The sequence below is a fragment of the Echeneis naucrates genome, chromosome 14 (genome assembly GCF_900963305.1).
Source record: "Echeneis naucrates chromosome 14, fEcheNa1.1, whole genome shotgun sequence".
In the NCBI taxonomy this organism is placed as follows: Eukaryota; Metazoa; Chordata; class Actinopteri; order Carangiformes; family Echeneidae; genus Echeneis; species Echeneis naucrates.
The window spans coordinates 22,224,867-22,244,893 of record NC_042524.1 but is presented as its reverse complement, the minus strand read 5'-3'; the positions used below and the strand labels follow the sequence as shown (position 1 = coordinate 22,244,893).

Here is a 20,027-nt window from a genome sequence, read left to right as displayed (position 1 = left end):
CAGCTGTGCCAGACATTTCTACACTTTCTCTTTTGACATTAATATTGAGATATTTCTGTGAACAATACCTCTAATTTATTGTTTGAAAAGAAGTTCAGAAATTGGCAAGGCTGCTGTACTTAAAAAGTAAATGAATACAAGCAAAAGATGGCTAAACCGTGTCCCTACAGGCAAGCTATACACTTCTCTTCTGTCTCAAGGTCACTGCTTTTTAGTCTGATTGGTCTGAACTGACTGACTGCCTCAGGTCAGCGCATTAGTGTATAAATGATTCAGCAAAAGAAACAAAGTCAATGTCTAGCCCACTCCAGCTTTTGCATCTTACCACTGTCACTGCAGACACACAACAGAATCCAGAAATCTGAGTACAATAACCTGTAGTATAAAGATTTGGTTGTAGTTGTCCATCTGATCAGTTCACATTGATCTCCAAACTTGACATACCTGACGCTTCAGTCCCCAGTTGTCTGAAGAAAAAGCACAGTGCAAGAAAATTAAATGACATCATTTTGCTTCGTGTCCTAAGACATTCACACTCCCCATATTTTTGCCAGCACTGCCAAGCCTATAAGTCGTGTTGAAATATTATTAGTTAAACATCCTGGCCTGAAGCGCAGCTCATATCACCATATGCAGTGGAGGGTAAACTGTAAAATATGTTTAGCTCTTCATTCAGTGCCGATGATTTTTTCATATGTTTTAAGTGAACAAACTCAGCTAGTTAAAGGCTAAAATGTAGAGATTTGTTTGTAGCTTAAAAAAAAAAAATAAACTTGGTGAGCTAAGTCAGATATCTGCAGGTCGTCTGTTTTGGTCGGAATTGACACAATGACAGACTGGAGCACCAAAATTCTTACTGCTGTTGCTAGTAATCTTCTTTAAACCAGCATGTGATGATTGCAATGATTTTGAGGCATATGTGTAGTCAGCCTGTTGGCTGAGAATCTTGATCCTAGTCCATGAAGAATTTAGTATACAGTACAGGCCAAAAATTTGGACACACCTTCTCATTCAAATGAATAGGAAAGTGTGTCCAAACCTTTGGCCTGTACTGTATAAAAAAGGGAACCTTAATGTGGTCTCTCCCCTTTTCTGGTTCATATCAAAGCCAAGCTCTGAATGAGCTGATGTCACTCACTGAAAGGTATATCACAGTAATTGAGTTGGCACAATTTTCACCATGCTTTAAATTTATAGATGCTTGTAGTGTAGACATGAGTGAACAAATTGTATTTTCAGCAACTTGTGCAACACAAGTAGAAACACAACTTATAGGTGCAGTTTGCATGTCATCAGATGAAACTATGGAAACTATGTCACCAATTGGCAGAATGTACATATAGCAGTTGTCATATTCCTGATTAGAATATCATTGTCAATGGAGATCCTAGGATTACACTCTTAGAATTGTAGACCCTGTTGTTTTATAAAGGAGACATCAAGTTACCAGTGTGTTATTGGCTGTTTTCTAGCTTTCTTTTTAGCAAGTATTGTGTTATGTTTTATCCATGAAACACACAGTTCAAACACATTTAACAATAATACAATATATAACTGCACATGAGGTCAGATACATCAGAATTATTACTAAAATCTAAACATGTTAACAGTTTTACCAATGATTGATGATGGATATGATGGATGTGCACACAGAGTTACACATATATGCCTGTGTGTATTGGTGTGTATGTGTAGGCAGGCAAGAGCTACGACATGCTGGCTGCACATCTATCTGACTACAAGTCTCATACACTTCCTGAAAAAATGAGCCCTTTTCAAGCTCACATACTGTATTGCATGCTCTGGTTAACACAAACAACAAAGATGCACACACTGTGGTCACTGAATCCTCAGCTCATGACCTGAATTTGCTCTATCTTCAGCAGATGAGCCTCTCCATGCAATCATGCTGTATGTGATATTCTGTGACGACTCTAAATTCCTGCCATGTGACTGTCACTTCTCTGTTTTCACTTGTCTAGTTTGTTCTGTGTACCGCCATCCAAGTGTTTTTGATCTGTACTTTAGTGCATAAAATAATCAAAATTACTGCAATTCATGATAAAGTCAGTCAGTGACCAAAAGTTTACCTTTTCTATCCTATCAGAAATCATTCACTAGATGATGGGGAGGGTCACAGGTTTTATTCCCAGCACTTTCATTTGAGGTGAGCTGTTCAGTCCTGCTCTGTCACCTGCTGCATGCTATTGCATGTTTTATTGTCATTGCATGTCATTGGATGCTTTTGTTACTGAGAAAGAAAAGCCATCATGGGAGTTTTTATAAGCATGGACCACTTTTTATGCCTGACCAAACATAATGAAAATATTCTTCTTTTAAAAAGTTATTGTACAGCCTTCGCTTGAAAAATATAGATTAGTCCCTGTCCACATCAGTTGGTTTCTGCTCCAACAAGCTGCTGTATCTGTTCATTATGCTAACAAAATAAAAAAATGTGCTGTAATTTTCACAGCTACTAAAAATGTGTGACTTGATAACCAATAAAATATAATCCTGCCCAGTCTAATACACTCAGGACCTTTTTTGCTTCAGTCTTACTGCTGCTTACTGCTGCTGTGACCACAGATTTATGGTGGCTAAACATTCAATGAGTATGAAGTCATGCCACTGACTTTATGGTTCATAACAATGTATGAGACCATTACAGATCAACTAGCCTGAGCCATGGTGGCCACGTGAATGATAAAATATGACAACCATCATTAATCACAGGTAATTAATCCATATCCAAATAAACCTCGGTGACAACCTAATCCCAATCCTAATACAAATCTATAGCCTGTGCCTGTGATGTTTAAATCATACAATTTTATTCAATGGCAAAATATCCCCTGAAGCAAACTAATGACAATCTGTAATCAATCTTTCTCACTCCTCAGCTGTGACAGTTATCTGCCTGCATTTTTTATCAGTGTGACATGGATATGACAACTTCAACTCTATTTTCTTAGAGCCAACTCTCTGACATATTTCTTATTCATCCCACTCTACAGTGTCTCATGTTATTTGTGTTCCTCCTCATTGTCTTGTCTTTGCTTCTCTCTAGTCTCTTCAGCCCCACCTCTGTCTCTGGCCACTAACCTCTAATCTTGTCTTTCACTTAACTGCAGGCCTCCTGAGCCAGTTTACAGCACTGTGAACAAACTATGTGACAAAGCACCCTCCCCCCAACACTATTCCCCAGTGGAGTGCGACAAAAGCATCCTCCACTCGGCCCCCTTCCCAAACTATCACTTAAGCCTGTTCCCTGACTCGGACATCACAAGGTACTTTCCACTACCACCATCATCAAATCTCTTTGCTCCGCAGTTCACTGTTTCCCTCCCACCGTGTAAATGGCATGCCATGTCACTGTGTTGTCCTTCATAACTACCTGGTTTTCTCTCCATTAAGCTGCTCTGAGCCCCAGCAGCCTCATTCCTCATATATTTCCTTTCTTCTCTTCGGGCAGCATGTCTTCTCTCACTTTCCTACCCCTGGGTTCTGCAGTCACCACCCAGTCTTATCTGCCACCAACACATTTACACTTAAATCGCAATGTGGCTTGCTATTGCATTGCTATTTTTGATTATTATCATTATTTTTTTGTAATTTTATCTTGTATCTTAATTTGATCTTGAATATCAATTGAAAATCTAATTATCTTGCTTGGTAAAAATTGGTGTAATTGCCAAGCAAGGTAATATAAAATATGATTCAAGATTATGTTTCTCAATCCTCTGTCCTCCAGCCCATGACCAAGGAATCCCCAGGAATCATCAAGGATGTTCCAGTCTATAAAATTTACTTTAATTCTGGTTACCACCCCTTCATTCTGAAGCTGCTCTGAAGGAACAAGAAAATTACCTGAAAAAAGCACAATTACTATAGTGTTAGTTCTACAGTTCTTGATAAGATTTAAAATTATCAGCCTGAGTGTGAAACCTCCTTGTACCAACCATTCCTAACTTTTCACAGACTAGTATTTTTTTTTTTTTTTTTTTTTGCTTGTAGTTTGCTTTTTCAGTGATTAGATAATTTGATTAAAATATGGCTCATCATGTTTGGGTAAATCAGTAGATCAGGACAGGGGGGATATCACTGATCTTCCTAATAATGACATTGGATTGAGCTACATCCCATCATCTCTCATTAATCTTACTGACCTATTATATATAGTACAGGCCAAATGTTTGGACACACCTTCTCATTCAAATGAACAGGAAAGTTTGTCCCAACTTTTGGCCTGTACTGTATGAGTGAGAGAGATGGAGGCCATGTCAGAAAAGCTTTGGTCATTTGTAGTCATAAATGTGATACAGCAGAGGCTGATCTTCCAAACTTGATGTTAAATGTCTCTGGTCATATATATATTTTATTGCTTTTGCAGTATGCTTGGAGGTAATTTTCTATCTGCAACTTGTAGCACCAACTTGAATCCATTGAGTTCTGAACCATTTGGCTGAAAATTAGTTGATAATACTGCCTGAAACACTGCAGAATTCAGCCTGCTTTTTTTTGTCAGCAGTCACATCATTAATAAATATAAGACAACCAGTTTCATGGGCAGCTATGCCATTAAACTACCACCACCAGGCTTTACTGATGAGGTGAGGTCAGTTTCACAAAGCATGTTTTAGTGGAAACTCTGAGTTTGTTAACCCTGAAATGAGGGGAAACTCTGAGTTTTCTGTTTCACAGAGGGAGGTAACTCAAACCAAAGAAGGTGGGATAACTCAAGCCTGTTTCACAAAGAGAGGTAACCTCTCGGTCAGTGGCATTAGTAACTTTGTCAAACTAACCTGGTCGGGACCAGGTTTTTCTCAGTATACCTCAAGTTTCTCTGACTCCACCCTCTTTCAGCCGGACATGGTATTTCATTTCCTCATTCATTCAGTCAGCAGCAAGTTTTGGCGTAGCATAACTCTGCTGTTTGTTATTTTTAAAAAATCAGTCAGTAGCCCTATATTAGAAGTCCAATAAGCAGCTTTTTTCACTAACATGTGATGTCCTTTTGATAACGATCCCATGGATGAGGTGCAGCATTACTGCTCAGAGAATTAAGTAATTGTTGGGAGATCAGACCGCGCATAGATGTTCTAGCATTTCCAGACATTTGTCTTTTTGAGCGGCACAGTCCATTATCTACATACACAACCTAATCCGTCCTTACATTTACAACATTACCAACCATAGTCATGCTCTCGCATCCCATCCGAAATTGTGTGTTGTGCAGCGTTTGTTTGCAAATGGGAATTTTTGTATAACGTTGGATATGCAGAACACCTGAGAAAGGCAAATGCCATAATCACTTCAGAGATTAAGTCACCATCATCACCACCACCTCAGCAGTCAAATAAAGACATACATACATAGACATTTCATCTGGTCTTCTTTATTTCCTACACATACATGAGCTAGTTTAGTTAATGTTTAATAGTTAATTCACATGTGACCTGCACCCACCTCTAGTATTTCAATTTCTAAATCTGCCCTCCAAATCTGGCTGTCCAAGTTTTGCATTTCTTTGTAGATTTTTTTTTTTTTTTTTTTTTCACGAGGTGAATTTTATACATTTAATTTACTGATACCTGGGAATACATAAGGATGACATTAAATGATACATTTGCACATGAGAATGCGTTAATACTTAAGTGTAGGCTAAATGTCACTCTATATTCCCCCAGAATATTAACAAATGAGAATGGGAAGAGAGCTATCAGTAACATATCAAGATGTTAGCTCTATTGGCGTTACTGGATCCCCCTCTGCAAAGGCAGCAGACAGTTTCCTTGTGTTCTTCATCCTGGATGAGGGATATGTTTCAGTATACTTAAACTATCATTTGGCAAAATCTATGGAGTATTTCCTACTTACGGTTGCAAGGTCTGTTGTGGCGCGAGGGGGCTCCACCAGACAGATAGAAACATGATCAAAATGAGGTACCCCCTTGAGTTTATGCTATTTTTTTATATTTCATCTTAAACTGCTGCCAAGTGCGCCTCTCCCCTGTGGGATTGTACCTAAATGAAATAAATTAATAGGCTAGCATTCACACAGTTTTCCCCTGTAACATTATTGTGATTGCAAAGGACTTCATTTAAACTTTTGCATTGACCCAAGCAGCAGTGTTCTCCCACGCTGTCTCCCTCTCTTTGGCAGTGGCAGCAGTGTTGCGTGTCTTTCTACATGTTGGACATGTTCAAACTCGCTGTATGAGCGCATTAAGATGTCTAATTCTGTCTTGGTGGAAAACACAGCCCTGCTCTTCCCTGTTGCCATGGTGACTCGTCAAATCGGGGCTCCATTGATGCTCTCTTTTTATAGTTGGGGTGCATGTGGTGAACTCCAGGTGAAACTACTCTGAGTTGATCAAACTAACTCAAATCTGTTGTTCTAGAACCGAAAACTTAGATTTTCAAAACTCAGAGTTTCAAACTCAGAGTAGATCAACTCAGAGTCTGTTGAACCTGCTTTGAGAAACGGACCCATGGTATGCTTTGGATCTTGAGCAGGTCCTTTCCTTCTCTGTACTCTTGCTATCATTCTGGTACAAGTTGATTTTGTCTAATCTTTTCATGTTTTTCCAAAAGGCTCTTTTAGAAGTTTGTTGGCAAACTCTAATCTCGCCTTCCTGTTTTTGAGTTTTACCAACAGTTTACACCTTGTGGTGAACCCTCTGTATTCACTTTGGTGAAGTCTTCTACCAATTGTTAACTGCCACAGATACACCTATCACTTGGAGTGTATTTGATCTGGCCAAGTGTTGTGAAGGGGTTTTTTCTTGAGCATGGAAAGGATTCTCCTGTCACACACCTCTTCTTGTTGGTGTTGCTGAGGTCAAATGTGCATTCTTTCCTTTTAATAATGTACATAGTTGACCACACCTATTTTGCAAGTCATAGATCTGGACCTGGCTCAGTCGAGACCCAGGAAAAAATTGCCAATGGTGTTGTTAGCCGACGGGACCGATGGAAATTAGAGTAACTGATGGCTGGAGTGGGAAGCGGAGAATGGGGGAAGACGTGAGGAGTCAGCGGGAGAGAAGGAATGGTAAGAGAGCAGAGGTGAGGATAGGGACTCAGCTCATATGATGGCGAGAAGGGAGGAAGATATTTTATATGTTCAGGAAACCAGTTGGAAGGGAAGTAAGGCTTGGAACATTGGAGGTTGATTTAAGCTGTCCTATGATTGTGTAAATAGGAAGAGAAATGGTGTAGGTGTGATAGTGAAGAAAGAGCTTGTGAAGAGTGTTCTGGAGGTGAAGAGGGAGTCAGTTAGGATCATATGCTTGAAGGTAGAAACTTGGCACGATGGCATACTGTTAAATGTGCAGTGAGACATTCTATGAGGTATGATGGTCAAGTTTTATATTGAGACAGTGGTACTGACAAAGAGACAGAAAGCATAGTTGGAAGTAGCAGAGTTGAGGATGCTGAGCTTCTCATTTGGAATCACTAGGAAGGACGGGGCTAGAAATTAACCTAAGATGGGCAATTAGGTTGTGAATTTCGGAGACAACATTAGAGACTAGACTTAAATGACTTGGATACGTGCAGAGTAGGGACAGAGGATATATCGCAGTAGTCCCTAACCCCCGGGCCGCGGACAGGTAACGCTCCATGGGTCTTTTGAACCGGGCTGCACGGAGAGACTTTCATTGAGACAGATGAAGTTTTGATGAATAACTCATCAATTTCTGATGGAACTGGTAGCCTCTCTTCTGCTATGATTTTTATTTTTTAATTTTTTTTGCATAAATTTCACTTGCACCTTATCTGGCCCCATATTCATACACTGAAACATTGCAATAACTATACAGCCATGTTCATGTAGTAGTAGTGTGCACATGATAATTGAATGATTACTCATTCCATCCTGTTTCAAAAGGACAGTTCCATGTAATAGTAATTTACAGAGTATCAGTTTGATCATGGTGGCACTGATACAAGACCAACTGCAGTAATTGACCCTGTCTTTCACACTTCGTCTCACAAATGTCTCTTATTTCAAAATTGCTATGTTTTGAAAATAACAGAGCAGTGAAGCGGCATAGCCACTAGCCATAATGTGGCACAGCAAGAAAATTGTGGGTTTGATTGCTGGGCCTTGGGCCAGCAATCAAACCTCAAACCTCAAAACTCCTTGTGGAGTTTTCCTGTTCTCTCCGTGCATGTCTAGGTTGTTTGTTGACTCTGAATAATATTGATAATAACAATAATGCAGCAAGGCAGCATATTGGTTAGCGCTGACACCCCACAATAAGAACGTTATTGATTCGATTCCCGACCTGGGTCCTTTCTGTGCAGAGTTTGCATGTTCTCCCCGTGCCTGTGTGGGTTTCCTCCCACCGTCCAAAGACATGCATGTTTAGGTTTAGGTTAACTGGTGACTCCAAATTCGCCGTAGGTGTGAATGCAAGTGTGAGTGGTTGTTCGTTTCTATTTGTGTGTTGGACTGGCGACCTGTCCAGGGTGTACCCCACCCCTTGCCCAGTGTGAGCTGGGATTGGCTCCAGCAGCCCCATGACCTAGAAACGGAAGAAGTGGTAGAAGATGGATGTATGGATGATAATGCATTTTATGTATAAGCGCCTTTCCAGACACTTAAGGTCACTGTTCAATGAATAGAGACAACAATAAATAAAATCAGCATACACAAAAGAAACAATGGCGACTGTTGGAGTTGGACTGGTGGTGGTTGCGATAGACATGTTACGTCATTTCCGGTCACTGGTGGTGGTTGCGATAGATATGTTACGTCATTTCCGGTCACTGGTGGTTGTGCTCTGGTTGTGCTCTGTGTCACCTTGTGTGTTGTCTCTGCTTTTCTTTCCTATTCACCCGATTAATCCAATAGCAAGCTGTTGTCACACTTGTATAGAATTCAATATCTCTCCCCTTTCCTAAGCTTATACCCGATACTTTTGCTCTGCTAATCGAACTACACGATTAGCAATGTCCTCTAGTTCTCTCTCTCCACTCTCTCTTCCTCCTTCTTCCTCTGTCTTGCTATTCTTCTGCCTCCTTTTATGATAGCCCTTCTTGTCATAGATGCACTAAGATGATAGAAATGGAGGTGAAAATTAGCGAGTTGGAGTCGCGGCTCGATACCTTAGCTAGCCCAGCCTTTGCTAGTGTAGCTAGCCGCCCCCTTGTAGCCAGTGTGGGCTGTGCTAGACCAGCTCCTACGGCAGCTGAGAGAGTTTCCTCCACCTCTCTATGTGTTGGCCCTGCAAGACTGGAGATCTTTCAGGGGCTTACCCAACACTTGCTCAGAACTTTGGTAGGATTGGTTCCAGCACCCCTTGTGACCCTTACGACTAAATGGAAGAGACTGATAGTGAATGAGTGCAATTTCATCCATCTATTCATCCACCTTCACCACATTAATCCCAAATCAGGTCACAGGGGAAGTAGTCTAAGCAGGGAAGTGCAGACATCCTTCCCCCCTGACACCACCTCCAGCTCTTCTGGGATGATCCCCAGGCGTTCCCAGGCCTCCAATGTGTCCTGAATCTTCAACGCTTCTCCCGTTGGTACATGCTCGGAACACCTCATCAGGAAGGTGTCCAGGAGGCAACAGATAATGCCTAAACCACCCCACCTGGCTCTTTTTGATTTGGAGCAGCAGCAGCTCTACTTCAAGCTCTTCTGGGTGACAGAGATCCTCACCCTATCTTCAGCCACTTGTATCCAGGATCTTGGTCATGACCTCAAGTTAATGGTTTGGGTAGGAAAGTAGATTGACTGGTAAAATAGGAGTTTCACCTTTTGATTCGGCTCCTCCTTCACAACGACAGACCAGTAAATCGACTACATCACTGCTGTACCTATCCATCTGTCAATCTCACACTCACATCCTTCGATCACTTGTGGACAAGAGTCCAAGATAGTTCAACTCTTCCACTTGGGGAAATGACTGTCCTACAACTTGGAGAGGACAAACTACCCTGTTCTGGTCAGGAACAATGGCCTCAGACTTGGAAGCAGGTGCGTCCCACTCACAATCACCACAGTAGATGCTGGAGGTCCTGGCTTGAAAGAAGCCAACAAGCTATCACATGCAAAAAAACAGAGATGAAAGCCTATGGTCCCCAAACTGGCCCCCTGGCCCCTTGCTGCACCTAGAAATCCTGTCCAATAATGAACAGGAAAAGTGACAAAGGGGAGCTCTGCCAGAGTCCAACATGCCTTGAAAAAAAAAAAAAAAAAGTCTGACCTAGAGCCAGCAATGCAAACCATTCTTGCTGCAACTATACAGGAACCAGACAGCCCTTAGAAAATTCCACAAGTCCACAAAGCACATTTGGGCTGGTTGGAAAAATTCAAATGAACCCTCACGCACCCTCTTGAGAGTATACAGCTGGTCCAGTGTTCCACGACCGGGACGAAAACCACACTCTTCTGCTGAGTCCAAATTCTCTCCAGTCCTCTGAAATAGATTTGCCCCATGTTGATGTGGCCATTTTCTATATTTAAAAGAGATTAAGAGTACCTGATCTAGTGTCCACAATAAGCACTGGTAATGGCACCCAACAAAGAAAAAAACAAAAGCAGGAACAGGGCAAAGAATCAAGTCAAATCAGATTTATTTGTATAGCGCCAAATCATAACAAAGTACATCAAGGCACTTTACATATAGAGCAGGTCCTAGACCAAACTCTTTATAAATTTATTTAAAGAGACCCAACAGATCCCCCGATGAGCAAGCACTTGGCAACAGTGGCAAGGAAAAACTTCCTTTAAGAGTGTTGGAGAACAGTCTGCTCAATCTACTAAACAACGTACTCTATGTGTGAGCCGTCTCCAGCGCGTTCTTTTATGAAGAGAATAGGAGAAGATATTCGGTCTCAATTCAAGTATTTATTTAATCCAGCAGAAGAATAAAGCTTACAGAGCTCTGGGTCGAAACTTCTTTCCCTAACACCAACAAATGTGTGTCAGTTCACGAAGTCTCACACTCTGTATTTCCCTGACCCAGTATATAAGACGTAACAGTTCAGATAAATGTACACGCAAGCCGTTGTCCTCTTCTGATTGGTCCGTTGTCGATGTCCACAGCGTCGTCTTCCACTTCTGATTGGTCTGCTATGAATATGCATGCAGTGCGCCTGTTCTCTCTCTGATTGACCTAACCTCGCTGCTAATCTGGCTCCTCTTTGTCTGTCTGTGAGAGATATTTCCTTTCTGTCACCAAGTACGCACACTCTCTGTCATTTTCTGACGCACACACTTTACAAGGACATCTACTTCAAACCATGTGTCTTCTGTATGTTCAGTTCTAACGGACACTCTGTACTTTTCCACTATCCAAGCAACTACATATTCTTCATAACACATCAAGCTTGGAAGCACACATCTTAATACAAAAAGGCATACTGGTGATTAACTGTTATCTGAATACATACTTTTAATATGTACAATATCCCAACAGTCCCCCTTTTGGTCTCATAACATGAGACCACTTACACCTCGACCTCCGACTCAGAGTCTGGGCTCGGGTTCCCAAGTAGAGCAGTTGTCTCGATCTGAGCCATTTGATAAGGAGGGGAGGATAAGGACTCTTCTTCTCCACTGCTTGCTACTATCATGCGTTCACAAAGAGATCTAATGCATGGGATACAACAACATCCACACAAGCCTAATACAGCAATCATTCCAATCAGGGAGAGCAATACCGAGACCACCAAATTTTTCCATTTACCGAACCACTGCTCAAACCACCACCAAATGGGTTATTGATACCTGAGTTGTCGTGCATTTCTTTGTGAGAGGGTGCGTAGCCCTTCCAGTGCTCTTGTCACCGAACCGTCCGGAGCGGTGTTGTTGGGATAAAAGTACAGCACAATCCCTGAAACATAGAACATACGCCCCCTTTTTCTGCCAATAACATGTCTAAGGCAATGCGGTTCTGCACTGTCATTAATGAGGTAGCTGCCAGCTGTTCTGACAGTCCCCTCACTGCATCTCTAGTGGCGTTAGCAGTCTAAGGACATTGTAATGAACATAATTGATTCTGTCAACATTTTTATTAGGAGTAATAGGGAATAGGGCGGATAATATGGGCATGTTTTCAAATCCTGCGGCTACCTGATCAGCCAGTTTATACTCATCTGGCACTCCCCTAGGATGCCTATGGAGTCCATGTATGTGGTTGACCCAGTACCAATTTCGAATGTATTTCTCTTTCTTCTATTGTGTGCAGACCCTGTGTCCCTACTGCCAAGGAGGACCAGGGGAACTGCCAGTCTCACCATGGCACACGTGCCACTCCAGGATGCTGGGAGAGACAAATGGAGAGTCTTATCACCACAATACCAAAACAGATCTCCTCTGGCTATTATCATTGTACTTGCGTTTGCCCAGGTGGTCATGTTGATGAGGTGGTTACACCAATCCATCTGCATATGTCCCATGTCCGTCACTTGGCCTGAGGACAGGTTTCTGTGGAAACAGGTATAGTTATTCTTTTTAGGAGTAAAGGTTGGTGGGACAGTGTGATTTTTTACAACAGGAAATACTGAGCTAAGTGTGCGGCATCCACTAGGTTCGGCAAACATGGTCATGTTAATCATGCAATTAAATCCTCTTGGATCTTCCTCCGGGAATAAAAGGGCTGGCGTGGTGAACATAGTAGGTCTAGCTGAAGAGCAGGCTACACAGTTTGACATATTCATTGAGCTTGCTGTAGCGGCAATCCAATCTAGCCATAAGTTTCTGTCACCATATCCTGTAGCAATTTTAATCATATCACTGCGTGTCAATTTAGAGTAGTCAATGCTAATTATACCTTCCTTTTGCACTGTCATCGCTGGAGTCGGGGCTGTGTCGGTTTGCGGTGTAGTCGTACTAGTTTTATTTGGAGGAGGCGGTTGTAAGAATGTGATTTTAATTAACCCTTTGGTGTCCGTGCCAGGATGATGTACTCCTAAGATAAAATAAGCTGTTCCGTCTGTTGTGCTGCAGGGGCCACGGGGGAGAGGGTTCTGTGTCAGGTTATATACACTGAGCAATATGGGGTTATGCTCGTGTGAGCCTTGGTGTGATTGATATGTTTGTCGTTGCAAGTTTACCTTATCTCTCGCACACCACTTCCCTTTCTTGCAGGGTCTAGGTGTCCAACTAACACCCGTCCAGGTGAGCACAAAATCCCAGGTTGGACACCACCTGCCTTCATTTGTTAACATACATAAATATACATCATACCCCCTCCAGTTCGCCTCCTTGTTTCCACAGTTTATTACAGAGCACAGGTCGAACTGGAACTCCCGTGTTCTGGTCCATTGTGTACTTTAATTCTATGCCTCCATATCTGTCGATGCCAGTCTGTGCTCTGAGTGCTGCGTTTGGAGTGGTTCAGTGGTGGGGTCTGGTCTGCGTCCCTGAAGGAAGATTCATAAAACAGTAAAGATACAACAATCACACCTGTTAATGTAATAACTCCAGCCAACACCCACTTATCATGGTGAGGCTCTATTCCCAATCTAGGTAAAATCTTAATATCCCGCTAAATCTACTTAAAATGGAATGTATATGTAAATGCAAGCTATCTTTCTAGATCCTGGACTATGGTCTTCTCACTTATACTCTAGGCAAGAATAATCACCTATAGGAGCTTTAAACCTTCTCACCTTTCACAGGACCACCGTCCGCACTTTGCTAATAGTAAAAAAACTAAAAAGTGTCAGCTGTATGCTACAGCTAAGCGAACTTGTTCCCCCTTTTCAAGTCTTTCAGTTTCTACTCTTTGCAACTTGCTATCTCTTCCAGTGTTCGAGCAGGGGGTTCTGCTGCGGCACACTGACTCCAATGATACCAAGTGTCACCTTTCCCTTGGAGTTTCACTGCGTGGGACGTCCGTTCCACGACTTTGTAGGGGCCAGTCCACCTTGGTTCTGACCACTTTCTTTTGAGCACTTTCAGGAGGACCCACTCTGCTGTTGAGGGCTCCTTTTCCTCTCCACCTTTCTCCGGTTCAGTCACCTGTTTGGAAAAAGCTGACACCAAAGCTGTTAGTTGGTCATAATATGGTTTGTATTTCAAACCTTTCCTTTCCTCCTCTACGGTCTGCACTCCAGCTCCCGGTCCCGGGAACTGCTGACCCGTTTTCAACTCATATGGGGTAAACCCTGTTAATGAGCTGACTGAGCTCCTGATTGACATCAGAGCTAAGGGTAAAGCATCTACCCAATTCATCTTAGTCTGAGCACAAATTTTGCCTATCTTCCCTTTGATAGACTGATTCATCCTTTCTACTTTTCCTTGTGATTGAGGATGATAGACCGTGCCAAATGCGTGTTTTAGTCCCAGGGCTTTCTCTACCTGTTGCAGGTCTTTGTTTTTAAAGTGGGTTCCATTGTCAGACCGGATGCGTTTAGGAAACCCGTGCCTGGGAATGTATTGATTTACCAGGAATTTGATTACTGTTTTTGCATCCTCTGATTTTGCAGGTATGGCTTCTGGCCAGCCAGTGTATGCATCCACTGCTACCAGAAGATACCTGTATCCTCCTACTCGCTCCAACATGTCTGTGTAATCAATCACAATCTCCTGACCTGGTAGTTTTGGAAGTGGAAACCTTCCCTGATGAGGCTTCACAGTTGACTTCACATTATATTCTGTACATATTTTACACTCACGCACATGATTTTCTACCATAGCTGGTAAGAATGGGTGCCACCAATGTGTTAGGTGTCTTGCCATCTGTGTCTTTCCACAGTGAGACATCCCGTGTGCTTCTTGTAGGACTGACAATTTTCAGTCCTGGAGGTAATGCTGGCCTCCCATCCGGGGACCTCCATATACTTCTACTTTGGTTGCTCCTCTGTCTCTCCAGACAGTGAGCTCTTCTGGTGATACTTTTTCTTGTTCTGTTATTAACATATTTACATCACACGGGGGCAACAGATCATGTATTGTTTTCTCTGTTTGTAGCATCACATATTGGGTGCTATACCCTGCCTTTCTTTTGCTGCCTCATCTGCTGCTCTGTTCCCTTTGGATACTACTGTCCCTGAGTTATCATGTCCTTTGCACTTGATGACAGCTACCCTGGTCTGGCTTCATAAGAGCCTCTTTAAGTGTCATCATCTCCTCTTTGTGTTTGATGGGCGTTTTGGCTGTTGTTAAAAAACCGGATCTCATCCATTGAGGCATCTCCACATGGATGGCTCCTACCACGTAGGCAGAGTCGGTGTAGATATTCACCTTTTTTCCAGCTGACCATTCTAGAGCTGCAATCATCGCTTGGAGTTCAGCTCTTTGGGAGGATTCTTTCCCTTTCACTGTCTCTGTGATGATCTCCTGAAACCCTGCATCTGTCTGCCTGACCACTGCATATGCTGCTTTTAGCCCTTCTGTTGGATGTCTGAAACAGCATCCGTCTGTGTACAAGATCTCTTCTGCGTCTGCTAGAGCTTTTGTGTGTAGCCCTTCTCTTACCCTGACGTCTTCTTGTACTTTCTCCTCGCACCTGTGAGGCTCACCTTCTCCTATATGATCTGCCATATTGATCCCTTCATGTGTGAATGTTATGTGAGGTGCGTTTAGGATTTTTTCCAGCCTTGTTTGTCTGAGTGATGTCATGGTGAATGCTGCTGAGCTGACGTAGGCCACTATGCTATGTGTTGTTAATACTGTTAGCGCGTGTCCCCATCACAATGTGTGCTGTTTTTTTGCAAAATTTTAGCCACTCCAGCCGCATGTCGTGTGCATGGTGGGTGTCTCTCTTCTGTTGGATCTAGGGAAATGCTAGCATACATCAGTACCTGTCTACCTCCCCCTTTTTTCTGAAAAAGAACTCCGGATACGGTATGTGCTTTTTTCAGAAACATCCAGGAAAAACGGGAGAGTGTAGTCTGGGATGGCCAAATCAGCTGCGCGTGACATGGATTGTTTCAGCTGGATGAACGAGGATTCTGCATCCTTGGTCCAGTTGAGAGGTGCAGCTAGATTTCTCATGCCTTGCTCGTTAACTAGGGCCCGGAGGGGGTGTGTCAGTTCCCCGTAGGCGGCTACATAGTTTTTACTGTAGCCTGTAAGGCCCAGAAAAGATAGCATGTCTTTCACAGTTTGAGGGAGAGGATGGTTGAGAATGGACTCCCGATGAGAAGGTGACAGGGCCGTGCCTTTGTTAGACACAACACGGCCAAGAAACGACACCTGTTGGCGGCAACACTGAAGTTTGGACTTGGAGACTTTAAAGCCAGTGTCAGAGAGGCGAAGCAGGACTGCCTGCGTGGCCTCCAGGCAGGTGGAAGGGGTCGGGGCCGCCAGTAAGATATCATCCACATACTGTATGACAACCACGTCAGGGGGCAGAGGGAGGTTTGCCAATTGATGTTTCAGGGTCTGATTAAACACCCCTGGTGAGAGTATGAACCCTTGTGGGACTCTAGTGTACTGCAACTGCTGACCGCCGTATGTGAAGGAAAAGATGTCACGCAGGTGAGGGGCAAGGGGCAAACAGAAAAAAGCGTTAGCCAAGTCAATACAGGAGAACCACTGATGTGTTGGTGTGAGGCTAGAGAGAGCTGTATACGGATTGGGGACAGGGACAGTGGGGGTGGAGACAATAGCATTGATGCGCCTGAGATCATGAGCCATACGGTATTTGCCTGTGTTTTGTTTTTCAACTGGTAGAATAGGTGTGTTCCAGTTAGAGGTGGAGGGCTCTAATACTCCTGCGGCAAATAATCCTTCAATGGTGTCTGCAATGCCGGCCTCGGCGGCAGGTTTGTGTCGATATTGTGTCTGCCAAATAGGTGTGGAGTCTGTGAGGTCAAAGGTTACAGGAGAAATGTGAGAACAAAACCCTACATCAGTTGATCCTGCGGACCACAAGCTGTCTGGAAGGGCCCTCAACATTGCAGCAGCATCTACGTGGTCAGTCTTCTCCCTGCCATGCCATCTTTCTATCTGCCTGTGCTCCAATAAGGCTGTGTCTTCAGCCGTCTGTGTTATTTGGTATGCACCCTCAGATGGGGAAAACAATACCTGTGGAATTTGTGTGGGTTGCCAATCGGTGAGCTGTGACAGTCTTTTACACATAGGACCTAAGTCTTTAGCTTGATGGTTGGCATGTATAGCTAAAGAGATATGGGGAGATGCGTCTGCAGCTCCCTCGTACCATCTTAACTGCTCGGGGGTTAGCTCAACCGCAGCTGCCACGCCCTCCTTTCCCACCCACACACATGTCGACTGGATCTCCCATCCCACCCCTTCTGCGTCCGTATAGAAGGCTTGCTGATATAGCTCATCACCATTTCGATCATAGTAAAGAGTTACATGGAGAGGATCGGGAGGAGGAGTGTACGGGTGTAATGACTGAATCCAGGGACGCCAAGACTGATAGAGAGCACCAATACCCTGGGTCCCCGGAGGCGTGTTCACAAGACCCCAGTAAATGTCTGCCCACAGTCCTTCTGCTCCAGGAGTGTTGTCTGCCATGAGCAACATTTGAGAGGTGGAGTGTGTGGTGGAGACAGAACAGTTTATGGTGTATCCGTTTGGAAATGTGACAATCAGTCCCTCTGGACTGCAGAGAATGGAAGCTCCGCACTTCAACAGTATGTCTCGCCCTAAGAGATTGATGGGGCACGATTGAGAGGAAACATAGTTGTGTGCAAAAGTCTGTCCCGCATGGAGGATGGTTGTGGTTAGGGGTTTTGTGAGCGGAAGACTCTGCGGTCGTCCCGAGAACCCTGTGAGCTCGACTGCAGAGGATGAGAGCAAGGTTCTAGAGACTGGTGAGTTGAGTGTGGAATACCTTGCCCCTGATGTCAAGCAAAAAGGCAGTTCTTGTTTTAGTACTGTCAGCTGCAGATAGGGGTCCGCCAGCCCCCTCCTGCGTTGGGGTCTTGGGCTTCGTCAATAAGTCTGGGATTCGTCCCACTGCACCTGCGGGAACTGTCCCTGTGGGGCCAGGTTAGAATTTGGAGCCTGGTGTCCCTGCGGCTGAAACCCTCCTCTGGGTTGCCCCCTAAAACCGCCTGGTCGTGGCGGTCCCCAGCCTCTGCCTCGATTGCGTGCGGCCGACCAGTCGTTATCCGTACCATAAGACCAAGTCTGTTGGGGGCACTGGTTTCTCCAATGACCGGGGTCCCCCACAGATATGGCAACTACCACGCCCACGGCCACCCCTAGACACGCCACGGCCCGTACCTCGACTCCCAAAACCTCTCATGCCCCCCCTTGATTACCCCATTTTGGAGGAGATGGATCCACCCATGGTGGGGTGGGAAAGAGATCTGGCGTGTGTGGCTCGGAGGACTGCTGCTGCGCCTGAGCCACCATCTGATTATTGGTCATTTTATCTGCCTTTTGATATCTGTTGCCTTACGGCGAGCGTCCTCCAACTGAAGTTTAAGCAGTTGAAGTTGGTTAGCTTCTGTGTTATTCTTAACCTCCATCTGTTTGGCTCTATGTTTCTTAAGATGGTGTGTTAGATGTTTCTCCCATTGTTCGGTGTCACACCCTGGGAGATCAGGATTGTTATCTAAGGCCTCTCTAACTGCTGCGGGCACTCCTTCCATTACTGCTTTGCGAAACAAAGTGGTCTGTAAGCTATCAGATCCTGGGTGTACACCTGCTACGTCAGTCCAAGTGTTTTTACATTTGTGGAGGAATGTGGTAACATTTTCCTCTGGGTCAATGTGAAATGTGAGAGAGTGTATGGCTCCAGCTGGAGTGGAGAAACGTTGTCTCATAGCTCGGCCAATGGCCGTGGCATGCCTGGAAAATGATTCACTATCAGGTCGTTTTGAAGTCTTTGCTTGTGTTTCTAATGCAGTAAGTTCCCAGCTGGAGAGCTGTTGTGCCAATAGAGCTCTCCAATCGCCTAGTGCGATTTTGTGTCCCATTGTAAGGTTACAGAATTTCTCCATCCATGGGCCTCCACCTTCTGTAGGAGGAGGCATCTTATCCAGGATGCAGTGCATGTCTGTGTAGGAGAAGGGTCGATAAACCTCGCCTCCATCTGGTGTTTTCTGTAAAAGTGGCATCATGTGATGGCTGACTTGGCTTTTGTGATGTGACCTAAGCTTGCTGATGTATGGAGAGCTAGTATGAGGTCTCTCCCTAAGCTCTTGGTGTCCCTTGTCTGTCTTACGGGCTATCATCTTCCCTTCAATCACTACCTGTCGTTCCTCATCGTCTTCTGACCAGTGTTTGCTGCTGTCTAGCTCCTCCTCTTCATCCACTTCCTCATCTCTTTCTATTTCCTGTCTCTTTGCTCCTCCCTCTCTTTGTGCTCGAATTCCAAATATCCTCTCGGCCCCTTCGGGTGCACGAGGTGTGCTGGTCATTATTGACTCTCTCCCTCTGCTAAGTCTACTTTCTAAGTCACTCTCCACTTCCTCTTCCTCTGCTATACCTGCTGAGCTGGGAAATCTTCCCTCAGCTTTCTCCTTCCCTAATAGCTTCATGCTCTCCCTATGCACCTCTATAGATTGCTCTATTACCTCCTGTACGAGTTGTACGTCTCTCTTCATCTGCTCTACCTTCACTATCGCCTCTTCGGCTTCTCTGGTTAGACGGGCTTTCTCAGCGTCATATTCTGCTCCTTCTACGACTTGTGCATTGAATACTCCTTCGCGGACTACAAACAGTGGCATCTGATTAGCTTTGCCGTAAGGAGGCGGAAGGGGTTTTCCCTCTACGGGTAATGTCGGATATATCGGCGCAGTTGGCGGGGGGTTTGTTGGCGAATTTAAGGCAGGTCCCCCTTTGTCTCTCTTTTTTGGCGGCTTCACCGTTGCTGAGTCAATTGCTAAGGCCGTCAGCGCCATCTGGTGAAGAAGTGCTCTTCGTCTATCTTTAAGTTTTTTCTGATCTTTCCACTTTCTCTTTATGAATTTGGGTTCATTTTCTTTTTTCACATGTTCTGCCAATTCAGCGGCTGCCTGTACTTCCGCCTTCTGTATGCGTTTAGTCACATTGTGTGTTGAGTCATCGGCTGGAATGTCGCCATTTTTCTGGAGTTCCAACCATAATTCATCTATTTCTTTCCCTGTGGCTGCTCTGTCT

The 20,027-nt window shown here is 44.1% G+C and overlaps 1 protein-coding gene across 2 annotated transcripts in view; it reads left to right on the top strand.

Annotated features, from left to right (window-relative positions):
• The window catches only part of dlg2 (discs, large homolog 2 (Drosophila)), a 256,903-nt gene that overhangs the window by 210,240 nt on the left and 26,636 nt on the right, over positions 1–20,027 (top strand). Inside the window, exons 14-15 of one of the 2 annotated variants that reach the window (XM_029518553.1) lie at positions 2,108–2,167; positions 3,132–3,287. In XM_029518553.1, the coding sequence (XP_029374413.1) occupies positions 2,108–2,167; positions 3,132–3,287 (216 nt within the window). The remainder of the gene's footprint in view (positions 1–2,107; positions 2,168–3,131; positions 3,288–20,027) is intronic. The other variant, XM_029518554.1, reaches the window with a different exon arrangement.